We start from the raw sequence: 20,459 nt of genomic DNA on the forward strand, positions 1-20,459 counted from the left end.
ACGGCTGAAAATAATTGTCATCTGTTAGGGGTTGGTTGTAAGGTTGGGGGTTGAATATAAAGTAGGATCAGGAATCTCTCTTTGGAAAAGAAAACAAAAGAGGAATGGGTAGGATGGGATAATAGATTAGTATATCTACTTGTGAACTATTGTTATAAACAATTTATATTGGTATAGATTCTTGTGTATTGATACATATATAAAATTATCTTTATTCCTGTCTAAGATAGTTTGTATATTGATACAAATTAAAATTATGTTTGTTATATTGAGCATGCTCCTATTTCTGTTTTTAATATTTATAATATTTGTACACAAATGTAAAGTTATTTTGTCATATTGTATATTTCTACCTCTGCTTAAGATATTTTTATATTGATGTAATTTTAGAAATTTATCATACCACACTGTACATTTCTATCTTTGATGAAGGTATATATATATATATACACACACATATACATATATATGCATATATATATATTTACAATTCGAGGTCATTGTCCTCATTGCTGGACCTCTGTTTAAAGAGTGTTCATATTTTATAATGTGAAGCTTTAGTCTTTAAGCTATAAAAGTATTAAGGATTACAGGTTAGTAGTCAACCACATTTGTCATATTTTTAATTATGTTGGTCAGGTTCTCTAGATGCACAGGAATGTACTCCACATACATATAACTCAGGGTACTATCAATGTGAAACATGATTGCTTCTGGCAGTACCTATCTATTCACAAGAGAATGTTGTGCACCAAAGACACTCCATGTGGAGCTTGTCTTGTCAAAACCAGCCTTTGGGCAAAGAATTGCCCTTGTCTCAACTACTGACAATATGCACACTATCCAAACTGGACAAGTAGGATACAAACAAAAATAACTGCTGAACCTTGCCAAGACAGGGTAGGACAGTCTTTTAAATTTCTTGCTTCTGAAAATGGTCTTTCTCTAGGCCTTAGCCAAAGTTGGTTGCCTCAGCGTTGCAAAAGAGACTTTGGGTGATTGTCTCTGTCATTTCTTAAATCTTTTGGAAGTCGCTTGCTTGCAATTCCTACTTGCTCAGGTAATATTGATTTCCTTCTTGGGTCTTTGATGGGGTTGAAAACTGGATGATCATAGCTACTTTGCTTTCATAACTTAGGTAAGACATTTTTAGTATGAGACTTAGACTCCTCAGGATAAGACAGCTATTGAAATAATCTCTGTTATTTGCTAATTACCTTAGACTGGACATTTAGCATGTGTTTCTTGCTTGATGTTGTTCATGTTGGTTGAAGTTCTATTTTTCTGTATGTTTTTGCCTTTTCTTTCTCCTAGACAATATTTGATATTGTTCTTATTGTATTTAGTTTGTATTAGGTTTAGAACCTTCTTATTTAGACAAAAGGGGCAGTGTTGTGGGAATTCATTCAGCCAATAGCTTTTTGGGTACATGCCCATTAGGGCGTGTTCTAAGGAACTATGTGTGGACTGATAAGCACAGATATGAAGCATGCTTGCTCTCTTGTCTGGTCTGAGTTTTATTTGTAGCTCCCAGTGCCCACAGAGCAGAGGACCTCAGTGGCTCTCTACCTTTATTGTGTTTCCCAAATAAATATTTGTTATCCTTTATTCTGGGCTCTCATGGACTTCCTTAATTAAGCCTACACTTGTCTTGAAAAAGAAAATAGAAAAATTGACCATGCTGGAGCCACTGTTTATATATGACAGGGATGTCTCTTGGTGATTATTGTAGAGGAGAAGAAGTAGACATAATTCCTAACAAATTTGTTTGTTTGTGTAATATGTCAGAAGATGGTAACTGCTCCTGGGAAGTAAAGATAAAGGAAAGTAGATCCTATTGTCGTATAGGGAAATGGGGGAAAATAGCATTTGAGGAGTTTTAAAGGAGTAAGGAGATTTTGCCATGTATTGCTAAAAAAGAAGGGCATTCTGGGTAAAGGGAGCAGTTAGTTAACACATTGTACCTATCAGCTACTTGTTTCTATTTAGAATCAGTAGTCTTTGGAAGATCTTAAGAAGAGGAGTGAAGTCATATAATTTATACTTTAAAGAGGTCACTAGTTTGGTGCTTGTGTTAGGAATAGAGTAGAAGTAGAAAAGAGGATAAATGAGAGAGAGAATATTGAAGTAATTTGTGTAAGAGAAATAGAATGCATCAGTGATAATTATTACTATGTAATGTTTAAGTAATACTATCTCCCTTTATTGGCAAGAAAAGGTGTATGCTTGTATCTTGGTCTTAACAAGAACATCATCTTGGTTATACTATGAAACAGTATCTGGAAATGCTTGGCTTGAAATTGCTCCTGGTTCTCTACCATATTTGCATTGAATGAAACAGAAGTAGTGTTTTCCTGACCCCAAGGAACTAGCCAAGCACTCAAATGGGAGCTAGACCTCTAGCATTGGAAATTCGGAAGTGTTTACGGAATCTGAAACCAAGTATCCTATCCACAGTGTGTTGCTTTACAATTTTGTGATGTTTCAGCGACTGTGTGGGTACCTGAGATCCTGCTCCCACTGTCCATTGAGATGACCACAATGAGGCATGTAAGATGAAATGACAGGCTTCCTTCTTGACTGGCCAGAGTTTTGTAGTTAGCAGCAGAACATCAGCTCAGTGAACTTTTCGTTACTTGTCAGCAGTCGAGTTAGTATATCTGACTCCTCAGACACCAAGTACTTTCTTTCTTGAGATGAAAGAGTAAAGATCCTCTTCTGATCCTGGGGAAATAGCTAGAGCCTATTGAAAGGGAAAAGTTAGCCCGTTTCTTGTTTTGGATCTCAGCTGATCGTAGCGTCAGTTCTAGAGTGTCTGACCTTTCTTCTCCCTCTTGTAGCCGTTAACAAATCAGCCAAGTAAGATTATGTGTACCTTTGTTAAAAGGCGTGTGGCCTAGAAATATGATCTTTGGTGCATTATATTTTAAAGTTTAAAAAAGCAGATGTAGTTCAAATCAGTTAAGGATCCCTTAAGTTTCATGAGATTTTCATTTTTATACATAGTAAGTTTGGATATAATTTGATTTACATGTAATAGGTAAACATATTGTCTTTAGTACTTATAACAAATCATAATCATTAATTTATTCATTTAGTAAATTTTTGAGAGCCTACCTTATATTGTTCTAGGCCTTTAGCAACATGCAGTAAACAAAACAAACATAAAAGTCACTGTCCTTCAGAGTCTTAGAAGGACTAATGGAAACACAGCAAAATAGATGTGTAAAATATTTAGTGTCATGATAACGGTAAGTACTGTAGAGAAAACAGTATCAGGAAAGAAGTACAGAGTTTGGGAGGGGTACAATTTTAAATGGAATGCTTAGGGCAGTAGTTCTCAACCTGTGGGTTATGACCCCTTTGTGGTCAAATGACCCTTTCATAGGGGTCACCTAAGACCATTAGAAAACACAGATTTACATCACAATTCATAACAGTAGCAAAATTACAGTTATGAAGTACCAACAAAAATAATTTTTTATGGCTGGGGGTTCACCAAAATATGAGATATTAAGGGGTCGCAGCATTAGGAAAGTTGAGACCACTGGCTGGCTTAGGGGGAAATACATTAAGAATATATTGAACAAAGACCTGAAGGAGGTAGGGGGCCAAGCTCAGGTGCTCTCTGGGGCAGATATTATAAGCAAAGGTAATGTCAGTTGTAGCAGCCTTGAAGCAGTGATTTTTCTTTTTTTAGGTTCATCTGTTGTTTGAGTCAACAATTTCTTTCTTGCTATTGCTGAGTAATCTTCCATTGAGTAGAATGGTTTGTGAACTATGGTTTATCATTCAGGCATCAGTGGGTATGGGTTTTTGTTTTGTTTGGCTATCACAAATAACAACATATTGTTGAGTTCTGCTGTTTCATCCATTTTGATAATCTCTGCTTAATTGATGATAAATACATTATTTAGAACACTGATACTTAATGCAGTTATTGGTTTAGCTTGGATTAGTATTACTATCTAAGTACACTTAGACACACTGTACTTCTTTTGTGAGTCCATTTTATTTCCTTTGTTGACAACTTTTTTATTTAAAATATTTCTAATTGCATTTGCTATTGTGTGTGAGCACAGGCATATTTGTGTCATATCATACACGTGGAGGTCAGAGGACAACTTATAAGAGTCAGTTCTTTCCTTTGCCTGTGAAACCCGGGGATTTAACTCAGGTTATCTTGTTTGATATGGTAGCAAGCCCTTTACCCACTGAGGCATCTCATCCAGCTCTCTTTTCTTTTCTTTTCTTTTCTTTTCTTTTCTTTTCTTTTCTTTTCTTTTCTTTCCTTTCTTTTTTTATAATATGTTGCATTAATAAAAGTGAACGTTATCATAGTTTACCCTCATACTATGATATTTAATGTAAGAGCTTTGAAGCAGCATACCTCTATATTTCTTCTCTCTACCTCTGATGGTATGAACCCCAAGATAATCAGAATTCCTTAAAAATGGTCATTAAAAGTATTCTAAGAGGAACAGGAGGTTGGTATGTATGTATATTCCTAGTGGCTTCTTTTTGCAATCATTCAGATTTGCTTCTGTTATCACTTGCCTTTGTCCTAAGGGGCTTTATTTAAGTAATTGTTTGTGTTTGTTTTAATTTATTTTTGATAAAAGTTCCCCCCACGCAAATTTGCTTATGTGTCTATAATGCCACCGGTACACAAGTTTCTCCAGGGGCCCCAGAGAAGGCATTGGATTTCATTTGGAGCTAGCGTTCCAGGCAGTTAAGAACCACATGATGTGAGTGCTGGGAACTGAACTCAGAAACTCTGGAAGGACAGACAGCAAGTGCTCTTAAGCACAGTGCCATCTCACCAGAGCCTTGTAATATAGCCCAGGTTGCCTATAACTTGTGATCCTCTTAGTTCTGCCTGTGGGCTTTTTTAGGTATCAGAGCAAAAGCTCAGCCCACAAATGCAAAATAAGGAATAGGAATCCACCAAACTGAAAAGCTTCTGCACTGCAAAGGAAGTACTCAACCATACTGAGTGTTTCTGCTGACTATCGTTTGTCCAATGAAAAACAGAGTTGGCATATGAGAGAAAGGGGATTGACTGTTTGAGAGCAGTATGTGAATTAATTTTTGGAAGAGACATACAAAGTATTTAAGCATAGCAATTACCTTCTTTCTCTACACCCTTACCATTCTCTGGGATCTTGTGTCTTTCATAATGTTCAGATCTCAGGATTTCCTCTCAAGAGTCAAATCTTCGCTATGTACAACTGTTCCCACTCCCAGTACAATCTCATTTCCTTTTTCTTTCTCTTCTTCACCACTTCTTTCTCGTTCTCTTTTTTCCTGTTTTCTCTTTTTCCATAGGTGTGTTTATTCTAGTTATAGGTTATAGACTTCATTCCTTACTGCCGTCCTGGCACCTGAAACAGTGCCTAGTATGTAAAAAGTAGTTTATTTAATACACATCTATATTGATTACTCTCAGTGGCAAAATGAGAGTTTAAAAATGTCTTTATTTTTAAGATGAACTCATTGGTAAGCAAGGCCAAGAACCTGTGCAGAAAAGTTGCAGACTTCGAAATCACGGATCCAGTACTGTTCATGCTTCTCTATACCTATCAGCTTCTTCTAAGTCTTTCTCACTTCCTAGTCTCTGCTGAAGATCTCTATGCAGCCTCTAACCTTTACTAGCCCTCTGGGATCATTGAAGACTCTTGCATGATTATTGACTGCTTTTAAATGACATAATTTTCACCATCTTCAGCTTTCATTTTTTCCAGTCTTTTTATCTTGTTGTTTTGTTTGTTTTTCATTTATTACTTTATTGTTGACCATGCTTTGGTCTTGATCCTGCTCTGCCTCACTTGATGATCCTGTCAGCCATTGGCGAGTGGAGGTGGATGGCCTGAGGCTGGCACGGGAAGCAGAGTTCTTAATGCCTTCTTGTTTCGTTCTCCTTCTCAATGTTTCTTTCTAGTGTCATTAAAAATATAGGTTGACTTTCCAATACATCTATAAACTCTTTTTAGTAACAAATGTGGCTTAAAATGGCTTTTTAATCATGATGAGGTTCTCTCTGACCATAGGAAATGTCTGTTGTTAGCTTGTAAGGAAATTGTTTTGTTGAATTTCCAACTCCTAAGTGAGGATGTTAAGTAATTCATCAATTAACCATTCCAAAAATAATAATTTAACAGACTGTTAATTGCCTTCATTTTTTAATAACAAAACACTGAATTTGCAAAATAAAACTGGGATCTTTTGTGTATTTGCTTGTTTATTAATTTATGCTGAGGGTCAAACTCAGGGCTTTTCATGTGCTTGACAAGTGCCCTACACCAGCCTAGATAATTTTTTTAAGTTTTTTAATACAGGGTTTCTCTGTAGCTTTCAAGCCTGTCCTGGAGCTACCTCTTGTAGACCAGACTGGCCTTGAACTCACAAAAATCCTCTTGCTCCTGCCTCCTGAGTGCTGGGACTAAAGGTGTACGCCACCACCACCCGGCATGATAAAATAATATTTTGACATGTGTTTACTTTCTAAATTTAAGTTTATAGTTTAGAACAAGATTGTTGCCCTTGGAGATGTTCTTCAGTATCCTCAGGAAGAAAACTTAATTAACCCTGGAAAAATGCTAATCAAGACAAAAGTCAGGGCAATGGCAAAAGTTATTCCAAGGCAGAACACACTGAATTATGAAGTCTGAGTGTTTCACATAGTAATTGCTGAACACTAAAGATTAGCACTAATTTGTTCAACCCAGAGAGTCATGCTACTCACATGCCTCCATAACCAACTACTCAAGGCCCTGGACAGAGTTAAAGCTGACATTTTGTTTTTATTGCAGTTGCCGGACAAGTAACCGCAAGAGCTTGATTGTAACCTCTAATACGTCACCTACACTACCACGACCACACTCCCCACTCCATGGCCACACAGGTAAGTTATTACAGGTTTTCAAAAGTTTGATAAAACACGTCCACAGATACTAGGTTTCTTTCCTATTTCTCACATTTTGGGTTCAGCATTATCTGACTAATGCATTTCTTTCCTATTTCTCACATTTTGGGTTCAGCATTATCTGACTAATGCATGTAGAGTTCATAGACTTTCTTGCTTTCTGTGGGAGAATGTATACAGTGGGTTTTTGACTCATTATATCATCTTGCCCTTGCAACATTCCTCTGATCTTGTACATCTCTTCAAGCCACTTGTGTCTTTTGATCCATGACCTCTGTTCTAATTTTTTCTCCCACATATAGCTTTAGTTATCTTTGGTCATATGATGATTATCCAGTAGCATTTTGTTCTACTGTTGTATGACATTTTTTTTTTTCTGGAGAGACACAACATCTACTTACCACAGATAGGAATTTTATGACAGACCAAAGTATGAATACCACCAAAGCCCACATAGGGGTGAGCCATTGAGTTGTATTGGGGTTACTTACAGGAGTAGAAATGGCTCAGAGATAGCTGCATCACCAACACTATGTTATTTGTGTTTTAATAAATAAAGGTTGCCTGAAGATCAGAGGGCAAAGCAGCTATACTAGTCAGTCATACATGCCAGGCAGTAGTGGCACACACATTTAATCCCAGAACTTTGGAGATGAGCAGACAGATAATCTGTGAGTTCAAGGCCACCCTGGGCTTCACTGAATCTGACTGAATGAGAAATAGAGCTCACACAAACGTGATCCCAGCACTTGGAATCACACACTTTTGATCCCTAAACTAGGGAGGTAGAGACAGGAGCGGGCGGAGAGAAGAATATAAAGGGGAAGAGACAGCAGTTCAGTGGAGTGTGGAGTCTGAGGCTGGTGGAAAGCATTGCAGGATCTCCCCTTTGTTTACCTTTTGATAGAGGTAAGATCTCTAGTGGCTTGGCTGCTTTGCTTTTCTGATCTTTAGCTTGAACTCCAATGTCTGTCTCTGGGTTTTTATGATTCTTGCTACACCCCAGCACAGGTGACAGCTCATAAAGGCTGGGAGCCCAGAGCACACTGGACAACCTGCAGGCAATTCAACAGGTTGGAGAGTATTATCCCTTCCAAGTTGGTCTAAACCTCTTCCAGACAGCTCAGCTGGGTATTTGCTTCTTTTAGACAGCTGGTCTGGTCTCAGAGTTTTCATTGTAGCTTGGCTAGTTTGGTAGTCATTTTTTTATAGCTTAGCTTTGTTTAAGGGACTCACAGCTTTTATTGTTTACTCTGGCAGGGAGGACTGTGGATCTGATCAGTTTTAGGGACTTCCTGAAGCTATTTTGAGTTGTTTACCTTCCTGCTTAAGAAGCTTCCATGCAAGGTAGAATGCTTTGATCTTGAACAAAATTGTTACACTATACTTACCATACCCAAGAATCAGGTCAAACAGGGTTTTCTTGGCTTGTGAGATTCCTGTTAATTTTCCCTGTTAAAATTCAAAGGAAAGAAAAATATGAGAGATGTTTGCTTCATTTTGACATTGATTTTACATATTAGGACTCAAATGACTTTGTGTAGTCAGTCTCAACTCCATCTAGAATATGAACTTTTATTCCTATTATAACAGCTGATTTATTTGCTTTTGATTAAGAGAAATATATATTTACAATTAGGTTAGCACCGACTCAGGTTGTCCCTTCGTAGGAGAGGGACAGAAGACCTCATTTGCCTTAGCCTGTACTTTATTCTAGGCCTGTACTATGAAGGTCAGACCTACCTTTGCTGAAAGGATTGCTCTGGTACCCTACAGTTCATTGTGGTAGTGTTTACAACAGAACCTCTTAACACAGTGTTAATGGAAATGGAGCAGACTTAGAATGATAGGCAAGCTAGGAAGTCATTCAAAGATCACTTCTTGGATTTCCTAATCCTTTGGTACTATTATCCTAAGCCTGACTTTTGTTTGTGTTTGAACAATAAAAGTGCTTAAGTAGTGAAACAGATGGATATCAAACTCATTAAGACTGATACAGTCTTGTACTTTTGTCTTTTTGTTCATGATTTACTGAGTGTTTGATTAGATGTCAATAACCTGAGAGGGATTCTGATTTAAATTTCATCTTTAGGGAAGGGCTCATCTGAATAACTCACTTTCGAAGGTACCACCAACAATAAAGGGTTTTCAGGGAATTAGATATTCATAAAGAAAAGCGTTCTTTTTTTTTTTTTATAAATCTCCCTGGTTTGTTTTGTTTTGTTTTAAGTGGTTTTTGAAATAGCCCTCCTATTCTAGAACTTTGTAGAATTTCAACGTATGTCTGACCTGTATTTCCATTACATAAAAATTAAATTTAGCTCATCTAGACCCTGTACATAGCTGTAAACGTGAGTACTGGGAAGTAATTACTACTGGCTGCTGCTCTCTGAGATGATTATCTCTGATTATCTGTAGATTTTTTTACAGTTTAGGATTAAATCTTCTTTACTTAAGTGGCTTTTATTGAAGACACCACATGGTCTTTTCTGCCTTCCTGGGTCTGTGAACTTTAATATTTATATTTAACTTTAGTATTTATAACATGCCTAGTACTTCATAAATGTTTGCATCATTATCTTTCTGCAAACCGTGGCAGAAAATGCATAGAAGAAGAATTGGCATGAAAGCTCAGTCCGTGGTTGAATATAGACTATACTTATGCTGTTGAGAAACTGCACTGGTTGTTCCATGCAGATCCAACTTGACATCAGTTATATTGTCAAATCTTATACATCTGAAAATTCTAAGTCCTATTTGCTTTGCTCTTTTGAGTAATAAAGATTTGTTAATTTGAAAGTAACTGAATAAATTCTTTACAGTTCAATTTAATATTAAGTATCTCTTTTTTATTTTAAATTATGTTTAAATATGTGCACGTGAGTACAGGTGCCCATAGAGACCCATGTCGGATTCCTGCTGTGCCTGGAGTTACAAGTGATTAGTGTTGTGAACTGAACTCTAGTCCTGGGAGAGCGCGATGAGATCTTAACTGCTGAGCCATCTCTTTAGCCCATAGTATTAAGTATCTTATAAACAGGTACAATTCTAGTAAGATTGGTTTTATAGGAACTTCTGGAAATGGACATTACTTAGTTTTGTTTTATTTGGAAAGCGGTGTTGAAAGAGAGACAGACAAGACACTGGGGTTCAAACCTAGAATTTTCTCATACTATACCTCCTAGTCTTTTTTAAGTGATCCTTATTTTTTAGATTAGTTTTAGGCTGATAGCAAAACTCATATTCTCTGTCCCCACACATGAAGAGACTCTATTGTCAGTATTTCCTACCAGTATGGTACATTTGTTGCAATTGGTAAACCTATCTGTCATATTATTTCTACCCAAACAGTAGTTTTGCATTTCAGTTTATTACTGATGAAACACGTTAAACACACTTATAGTACCATGCAGAACATTTCTGCTGCTATACCCGTTTTGTTGGTTTTCTTCAAGTGTTGAACTAGCTTGCATTCCTGAGAGAAATCCTCCTTGGTCATGGAGTACAGTTCTTTTTAAGCATTGCTAGATGAAGTTGTTAATAATTTATTGGTAGCTTTGCATTTGTTCCTGAAAGATAATAGTCTGTGGTTTTCATCTTTGTGTTTTTCCTAATTTGTATATTAGGTAAATGCTGGCTTCAGAATGAACTGAGTTGTATTCTTTACACTTTACTCTTCTGGAAAAGCTTATGAGAATGGGTGTAATTTTTTGTGAAATGTCTGGGTTGAATTTACCAAGTGAACCTGTCTGGAACTGGTGCTTTCTATTTTGGAAGGTTATTATTGATTCAATTTCTTTGGTAGATTGAGACTTGTTCATATTACCTGTTTCTTTCCCTTTTTTTTGGCGGGGGGGGGAGGTTTCAAGACAAGGTTTCTCTAGTTTTGGAGCCTGGCCTGGAGCTAGCTCTTGTAGACCAGGCTGGCCTCGAACTTCCAGAGATCCACCTGTTTCCCAAGTGCTGGGGTTAAAGGCGTGCACCACCACAGCTTGGCTTTTACTTATTTCTTAATATGGAATAGTTTTTCAGATTATGTCTTACAAAATTCGTCCATTTAAATTAGATAACGATATTTGCAGACATAGAATTCTTCATAGTATTTTTTATTAATACTTTTATTTCTTGAGATTTTTAGTGATAACCAACCCTCAATTCCTGATCCTAGTATTTTGTCTGTCTTCCTCCCTGTCTTTTGTGTTCTCTCACGTGCTCTTCCTCAACCTTACTTTGACAATTGCTTTATCTTTTCAAATACCCAACTTTAGGTTATGTTAATTTTTCTCTATTTCTTGTTTCTAATTTTATCATATCTCTAGATTTTATTACTTTTCTTCTGCCTAAATAGTTATTAATTTGATTTGCTTTTTTTCCTACTTTCAAAAAGTGTAGATTTAGAACATGAGTTTGGATTGTCTAATCTAACATGTCAGTGCTTTAGAGTACTGATTTCACTGTGCAGCTCACAAATTTTGATAAATTGTGCTTTCATTTTTATTTTGTTTAAAATACTTTCAAGGATTTTGAGGATTAGATAATGAATACTTAGAGAGTTTTCCAGATATCTTCTTTTATTGTTTTTTAACTTAATTCATTTGTTCTAAGAAGATATGAAATGATTTCTGTTCTTTTTAGCTTGGTGAGGTATATTTTGTTACCAAGAATGTGATGTCTCTTGAAAAAGTATACAGATGGTTATTTTATATCCATGGGATTTAGTATGATGAGCTTGACTAAGTCTTCAGTAGTTTTCTGCCTCCTGGAGCCGCCATTTCTGTTGGATGGACATTCAAATTTCTAACTGTTATGTCATCTTATATCACTCCTGATTCTGTTAATTTTTGCCTTATGTGTTTTGATGCTCTATTGTTTGGCAAATACAGTTTTAAGGCTTGGCATACTGGAGTTGGAGAGATGACTCAGTGGTTAAAAACATCCAGATTTGGTCCTCAGCTGTGCCCTTCTCCACGATGGCTTCAGGTGTTTTTGGGGATCTAACATCTTTTTTTCTGGCTTCATCAGGCACCAGGCATTCATGTGGAACACATACATACATGCAGGCAGGCAAAACCACTCACACACATAAAATAATAATAAATCTTTATTTTAAAAATGCTGCTATGTGTTGTTTTTTAAACAAGTTCAAGGTATTAAACTTATGCTAGGCCAAGTGTGCTACCACTGGAGTAATCCCCTTCATGTCTTCTTGAATCCTTTATTATTATCTAATGCTTCTCTTTGTCTCTGATATTTGAAATGAGTAGATCTAACCAGGTTTTTTGTTTGCTTTATTTTTAATTAGTGTTTTAGTGGTATATATTTCTCCATTCCCTTTCTTTTAACCTGTGTGTGTTCTTATATTGAAAGGTACTTTCTTGTAAACAACATAGTTGGGTTCTGTCTGTAATCAGGAGACAGGGTGATGAGTGCTTATACTCAGTTTGTTTTCTCCTTTTTCTGCAGTCTAGAATCCAAGCTTATAAAATGGGCCTGACTATATTAAGGATGGGTCTTCCTACCTCAATTAACCTAACCTAGTCAATCCCTCAAAAGCATGCATAGAAGGCTTGCATTATAAATTAATTCTGTATCTTATCAAGTGACAGCCAATGTTTACCATCGTTGTCATTGTTTTGAACATATTGTTATCTGTTAAATGAATTAAAAATGAGAAAAAATGGGACTGCAGAGATGGCTTAGTGGTTAAGAACACTTGCTGCTCTTCCAGAGGACAAAGATTCACGACTGGTCAGCCTCATTGTGTGGCATTCCCTAGAAATTCCCTTTGGCTGGGATACTGAGAGATTATCTATGAGGACATTGGAATCACTTGTCAAAAGTCATGATAAAGAGAATGTTAGGAATTCAGGAGTAAAAGTATTTACAGTTAAAGGTATGTGAAAAGGTGTATGTACTGTACACTTAGGTGACTTCAGCAAGGAGTAGTTTCTGATGGCATAATTTCAGACCTGGGTATTTTTATGACAAAGGAGGGAGAATGCCTGGAAGGAAATGGAAAACTAGCAAGATATTTAGGTCCAGTGTCATAAGGGCTGTATGAAAGAACTGCAGAGGAAGCTGCCACAGCTGATAGCCAAGGTTCAACCTGAAATGTTTAGGGCTATAGTAAACATACTATCAAAAATCAAGGTGATACCTTCTAAGATAGTCATGTAATAAGATGTTTGCAGAGTTAGCGCAAGCAGAGGCAACAGATCTGTAAGTATCAAATAGGATGCTGTATTTAAGAAATTAAATGTGCATCCTTCATGGTGTGTCTTTCCAGATTATAAAGTGCTAATTGAATTTGGTGAAGACAGTAAACAATAAGTCATGGGAGGGCTACTAAGTTGTATAAAGAGTTAGGATATTAATATCTGTGGCATTTATTTCTTTTACCTAAGATCTGTGGACTGTGAACATTTTTAATGAAGTCTGTAAGTCTCCTAAAGTTATATTGCCAGTTTTAGACATATAACTCCGTCATTTTCCTGGAAGGAGAGTTTATGAAATTTTCCAAAGTTTCTTAATCTAAAAGTTTAAAGTTTACATACTTAAATTTCTTTCTAGAACAATATAGAAAATAGATTTAATAGGAATGTAGATAAAAGTCTAGAAAAATTAGGGCCACAATATTCTTAAAGTGAGCATTTACCACAGTAGAAAAAAGATTTTGGGGCCTTGGAGAGATGGGTTAAAAGCCATTGCTGTTTAATCATTGTGAACTGGAGTTCAGATCTTACCACCCATGCTGACTGACTCACATCACAAATGCCCCTAATTCCAGTTCCAGAGGATCCAGTGCCCTCTTGTGGCCACTGGGGATGTATGCACATACATGCGTAATTTTTTTTCTTGTTAAAGCAGAGCTGTTGCTTCTTTTCACCTTGCACTACCTTTTGCCATTTGTATATAATTATTTGATTAAAAAAAATCAAAATTGGGGTTGGGTCGTGGCTAAGTGGATAAGAGCACTGGTTGCTTTTCCGAAGATCTGGGCTTGATTCCTAGCACCCACAAGGTAACTTAGAACCATCTGTAGCTCTAGTTCCAAGGGATCCAAAGTCCTTAAAGTTAAAAAAAAAAATTTCAAAGTTACTAAAAGGAGGGTCACAGCTGGCAATTGGAAGACCGGTGAAGTGGCCGTTACCATTGTCAAGGTCTAAGAGGTTATTAGCAATGGAGAAATACATGAACACAGAAAATGTAAGTGGCCAGATCAACTGTGTGCAGCGCTTCCATATTTCCTGCTTAGGTAATTAATGGGTAAAGATGCCATTAATTGACACAAGGAACCAGTATTAAGAAGAAGAGATTCAGGACTCTTTTTTTTCTAGAGTCCACATAGACACTTGATTTATGACAGAAGTTACTTGTAAAGTAATTTGACTACTTGAAAATTAAGAATTTCTAGTTATTAAAAGATACCCAAGAGCTACAGAGAGAATCCCTGTCTTAAAAAGAAATTTAAAAAGCAACAACAACAAACTCCAAAGAGAATGAAAAGATAAGCCATGAAATAGAAGGTAATTATGACATGCATGGCAAAGGGCACTAGAACTCTTGTAAATAGCATGGTTGAAAAATAGCTAAAGTCATCTATAAAAATGTGCATTAATTTCATTAGTAATTGTGAAATTAAAAATAAAGTTATAAGGTTATTTTCCTCTGTGACCACCAATAATGACTTAATAAGTGATCAAGGATGTATATGTGTGTGTGGTGTGTGTGTATGTGTGTGTGTGTGTGTGTGTGTGTGTGTGAGAGAGAGAGAGAGAGACAGACAGACAGACAGACAGCTAAGGGTGGGGGGGGCAGGCAGGCAGATATTGTCCTGGTAGTGGGAGTATAAGTTTATAGAACCATTTTGCATAAAGGTTGTCGCTTTTTACATAAAATTGAAAAAATGAACAAACTAGAACACAAAAGGTCACTTCTTACATAATTCTGTTTCCATGACATGTCCAGAACAGGCATTCCTTAGGAACAGAAAGGAACCTCCTGGTTGCCAAAGGTAAAGGGGATTAAAGAATAACTACTGTAACAGGCAGAGTTGTAAAAGAGATAATTTTAAATATTTTTTAAATTTATCAAATTTTTATTAAACTTTCTTTTTACTTTGTGTCTTTCATATCATTCCCATCCTTTTGTATCTGCCCTCTGACCTTGCAACCTCCCCACAAAATAAAATTTAAGAGAAAAGAAGAAATAAGAAGGAAATATTTCATCATGGAAGCTGTAGTATGTTGACTGCGAGCACTGTCCCACAGCAGTATTGTGACATAATAAGTGAGCCACTCAGTAAACCCTGCTATCCGTGTATCTTTACATTCAAGAGTTCGTTGCCAAGAGTTGTTGGTCTGGTTTGAGGCCTTTGGTTTCTGTTGGACTATCAATACTGGGTCCTCACTGGAACTCATATTGGATATCCTGTTTTTGCTCTGTGTCCTGGAGATCCTGCAGCTTTGACCCTGTGGAACCAGCCCATTCCCTTGCTTCAACAGATCATATAGATGGGGTGGATGCTGGGGTAGGTCAACTTATAACCTTGTTTCTGGGTCTGGTTATTTGCAGGATTGGCCATCCTCCCCACCCCCCTTCACCACCAGGGTGAGCTCTCCAGCACTGCCCTGGCTAGTTCACCCCTTGGAGTGGTGAGCAAGGGGTGGAACCAGTTCTTCTGCTTTCATGCCCTCAGGGTTGACTCTTCCACACCTACTCCTTCAGGGCCAGCTCTACTGTGTTGCCTAGGCAAGTTACAGGAGCCACTCTCCCGAGTATTGCAGCTGGTGAGGGACAGGGACAGATCTCCCATTCTTGTAACTTCAGGGCCAGCTCTCCCACCTGCCTTTACTGTAGAGGTGCAGGGAGGGAGCCATCTCCATCTCTCCCCTACCCATGCCACCATATGGCATTTGAGAGGTGGGGCCAGATTTCCCATGCTCATCTTCTCCAACTGGCTTACCTGTGGGTCACCCCCAACCCCCATTAACAGGATCAACTATGCTGTCCTGTCCTCATGAAGTGAAAGACAAGTGTTACTGCTAGTAAAAGGGAGGGTCAACTCCCTCAACACCTAGAGGCAGTAGGGGCAAGAGGGGAGGGAGGGCATCTTTCCCTTGCCCCCACCACCACATCACAGATGAAGGAGAAGGTACCAGCTATGCCTCTCTCATACCGTCATGGTTGGTTCACCAGTGCTCCTGTCTACAGGGTCAGCTCTAATGTGCTGCCCAGTTGAGGCACGGGCCCATCCCATTCTCCCGAGCGCTGCAGCTGGTGAGGAGTTGAGTCTGGTCCCCCCACCTCCTGCAGGTGTCAATGGACAAGGGGAGAAGGACATCTCCTTCACCCTTGTCACCACATGACAGACAAGAGAAGTGCGACCTACCCTTCCCTTCTCACACTGTCAGGGCCAACTCACCCGTGCTCTGCAAACAGGGTCAGCTCTATTGTGGTGCCCAGGTGAGGTGCAGGATGCTTTCACCTGAGTGCTTCAGCCAGTGAGGATTGGGGCCAGCTCTGTGCAGCTCCATTCTCTTGTCCTTCAGTGGTATCAGGAGCCTGGGATATCAACAGAAACTGCAGCTGCCTCAGAGCCATGAACCCCAATTTGGGCCCCAGCAGCAGCACAGGCCCAGGTTTGGATCATTGGAGGGCATGTTTATAAAGTCCTAGACTACCAGGCTGTAAGAAACCCATCATTATATCTCCTTGCTTTACAAAAGCCTTTTTTTTTCTAAAAACTTTCACAGACCTCCCATACACTCACAATATACACACTATAGCCTCTCATATATTAATTAAAAACAAATTCCAAAGAATTCTTATTGTTTGTTTTACTAACTTAACATTATAAATTTCAGCTGGGCGGTGGTGGCGCATGCCTTTAATCCTAGTACTCGGGAGGCAAAGGCAGGTGGATCTTTGTGAGTTCGAGGCCAGCCTGGTCTACAAGAGCTAGTTCCAGGACAGGCTCCAAAGCTAAGCTACAGAGAAACCCTGTCTCAAACAAACAAACAAACAAACAAACAAACAAACAAACCCCAACATTATAAATTTCATTGTGAGCAAAAAAAAAAAATAATAGCATTTGAATCCTTTAAATATATTGCGTTTTATTATGGCTCTGAATATAATTGTGGTGGTTTGAATGTAATTGGCCTTCATAATCTCACAGGGAGTAGTGGCGCTATTAGGAGGTGTGGCTTTGTTGGAGTGGATATGGCCTTGTTGGAGGACATGTTATCACTGTGGGGGAGGGCTTTGAGGTCTCTTCTGCAGTCGAGAACTGTCAGTTGACTTCCTGTTGCCTGCAAGATGTAGGAGCACTACATCTTTTACATATTTATTATATTTATTATATATAATATATATTTATTATATTTATATATTTATTATAAATAAATCTAAAAATAAAAAAGAAACTTAGTTAAGACTGATATTTTTCTGTCATTGAAAAGATTGTATATTCTACTGTTGTATTGTGATATTCTATGTTTTGGGTGAAATTGGTTGTTAGTGTTATTTAAGTTGTCTGTATACTTTTTATCTCATTTTGAAATTTATTTGAGCAGTATGGACTAGTAGGTATTCATCTTTTAGTCTGAATCCTATTTGTATCTGTTTAAGTTGTTCTACCTATGGCCATTGAAAAGAAGTCCCTTCATTTGGTTCCTGTTCTCCTACGAAACACTCCCATTAGTGCTGTTTTGTTTCTGATTTCACTTTGTAGTTGATTTGTGACTTCCTTGCCTTCTAATACTCCCTTCTCATCTGTGTTTCTTTCTTTTTTTTTTAAAGATTTATTTATTTATTATGTATACAACATTCTGCCTTCATGTATGCCCGCACGCCAGAGGAGGGCACCAGATCTCATTACAGATGGTTGTGAGCCACCATGTGGTTGCTGGGAATTGAACTCAGGACCTCCGAAAGAGCAACCAGTGCTCTTAGCCACTGAGCCATCTCTCCAGCCTCATCTGTGTTTCTTATCTCAGTTTTAGAATCAGCTATTTCTTCAAGAAACTTAAATTCTTTTTAGAGGGGAGGGTAGTATACCAAGACCTGAGTGACAGCTTTGCTATCAGTGTCGTCTTTCTTTTAGGCATTCTTAGCTGACGGGTTGGATATAGCTTTGTTCTGTGCACTGACCTGTGTGCACATCTGTAAGTAGTCCTAAGCAGACATCTGTATTTATTCGACACATGAGTTCTTCCTGATATTTCCAACTCTAATCCTCTATGATATGATGGATCACTCCTATTTGCTGTCTTTGCTGATCTATAGATTTCCATTCCAACAATGAGAAACCTAGCTCCTACCATCTGCCATCCATATATTTAATTATTCATTTACAGTACACATACATAGTAATGCCAGAATTGTTCATCTGTTTCCTGTAGGAAACAACTTTTGTCACTGAAATTCAGAACATTTCCTTTGTTGTTCCTTTTGCCTTTAGTCTTACAAATTCCATTTCTAAAATTTCTTATGTCAACAGTTTTTCTTCCACTCCTTCAATGACATTCCTTTATGCATTTGTTTTGTTTGGGGTTTTTGTTGTTGTTGTTGTTTTTTGGTGGGGGGTTGGTGGGTTTGTTTGGTTTTGATTCTTTGGGCAGAGAGGTGATTTCAAGACAGGGTTTCACCATCAAAGCCTTGGCTGTCTGGAAACACACTGTAACCAGGCTGACCTCAAACCCAGAGATCCAACTGTCTTTGCCTCCCAAGTGCTGAGATTAAAGGTATGCACCACCACCACCTGGTGCTTTATGGATTTGTAATATGGTTAGATTCTCTTTATTTCTTGGGATCCTCTGACATTTGCTTACCTTACCTGACTCATTAGCCCATAGTATCAGCTACTTGGAAGGCTATGGCAGGAGGATCACTGAAGCTCAAGAGTTTTAGGCCATTTTAGGTATCTTAGTAAGACACATACACTTCACTTCAAAAATCAAAATGTCAAGTTGTGAGTAAATCCTGGGATGATTCAAAAGGACTGAGAGTTCAAAGACAACCTGGACTTCTGTCTCAAAATGCCAGTACTAGCATAAAATGAAAACACATCACTTTATTCTGAGTTTATTAGTTATGAAGTTAACAGGTCCACATGAAAACTAATTGAGTAAATGGTAATTGAGAAGGTTGACCATGCTTTTCAGACCTCAGCATTTGGATTTACAAGACATTTTATGGTGTGTTTCTATCCCAAATTCCTTCCAGAGTACGTATGTTTTCCCTTAAAGTGTGTACATTTCTGTTTAGCCTCTTGGATGCAGTGTTCAAAGATATATGTGCAAGTAACATTTAGATTAGGCATCCTTTTGTCTTTACAAAGATATTTAAGCTTTTGAAATACTGTAAATTAACCTTTTCCTGGGAGGGCAGGAAGTATATAAATTGCTGCTACATCTAGAATGGGTGTCAGAGAGATAGAGGTTGTCAAGGGATCTTGAGAGCAAGAGAGAAAAATCTCTGGCCCATCAAGCTTTTATAAAGAGTCATAAACTGATGATGAGAAAATAATTAGATATACTAACTTAATACAAGAGGAAGGTTTCTTATCTGAAAATTACACCAGTTACACCCCACCCTCACCTCTCACCCACAAAGCAAGCCTCACAGGGGGTACTTTTTCTTTTTCCACCACAGGTAACAGTCCCTTGGACAGCCCCCGAAATTTCTCTCCAAATGCTCCTGCTCACTTTTCCTTTGTTCCTGCCCGTAGGTAAGTTGCTTGAGAACCTCCTCTGATTGGTATATGTGCTGCTTTTTTGTTTTGTTTGTTTCTCTGTGTAGTCCTGGTTGTCCTGGAACTTGTTCTATAGAGCAAGCTAGTCTTGAACTCAGATAACTGCCTGCTTCCTGAGTGCTGGAGTTGAAGGCGTCACCACCACTGCCCAGTCAGGGAAGTGGTCTTTCTAGTAGAACTGCCCTGATGTCCAAAGCTGGAGCTTTATTATTTTTTAACTCAACAACAACTCAAAACCAAACAAGCAAACAAACCCCCTAATTTAAAACAAAAATTCCACAAATTTGAATTTTGGCTAAGAGAGAATCTTAGAATACGTTCTGAAAAGAAACCACGTGTATGCAGAGTTTTAGCAAAAGGTCTGAAGAGACTCTGTCAACTTAGACTTCTCCAGAGGCCACTTAATGTGGTCTAACATTGGGTGAAGCTGTTAGAGTTGCTAGGAGAGGCCAAAGACAATACTCTATCACTTGCAAACAAGAGAGAAATGGGATGTATCATATCCTTCCAAACTCAGATGATAAGTGAACCTATAATCTTTCTGTACCTACACTTGAGCTTCCAGATCAAAGCTGAGTTTTATAATCCTTACATTTGGAAGGCAGAGACAAGATAGATCACTGTAAATAAGGCAGCCTGTATCCTCTGTGTAGTGAGTTCTAGGCCAGCCAGGGCTACATATGACGCCCTGATTTAAAGAAAAAAGAATAAAAAAACCAACAAAGCTGAGAAGAAAGGTGTGTCAGGTCCTTGTAGCTTCTTGGAACTAGATGGGGA

At 38.0% G+C, this 20,459-nt stretch overlaps 1 protein-coding gene across 1 annotated transcript in view; it reads left to right on the forward strand.

Moving 5' to 3' along the window:
• Positions 1 to 20,459, forward strand: part of Mast2 (microtubule associated serine/threonine kinase 2) — a 129,962-nt gene that overhangs the window by 79,823 nt on the left and 29,680 nt on the right. Inside the window, 2 exon segments of the mRNA XM_048443944.3 lie at positions 6,813 to 6,904; positions 19,583 to 19,658. Of these exon segments, the coding sequence (XP_048299901.3) occupies positions 6,813 to 6,904; positions 19,583 to 19,658 (168 nt within the window).

This window comes from Myodes glareolus, chromosome 3 (assembly GCF_982192425.1).
Source record: "Myodes glareolus chromosome 3, mMyoGla1.1, whole genome shotgun sequence".
Taxonomy (NCBI): Eukaryota; Metazoa; Chordata; class Mammalia; order Rodentia; family Cricetidae; genus Myodes; species Myodes glareolus.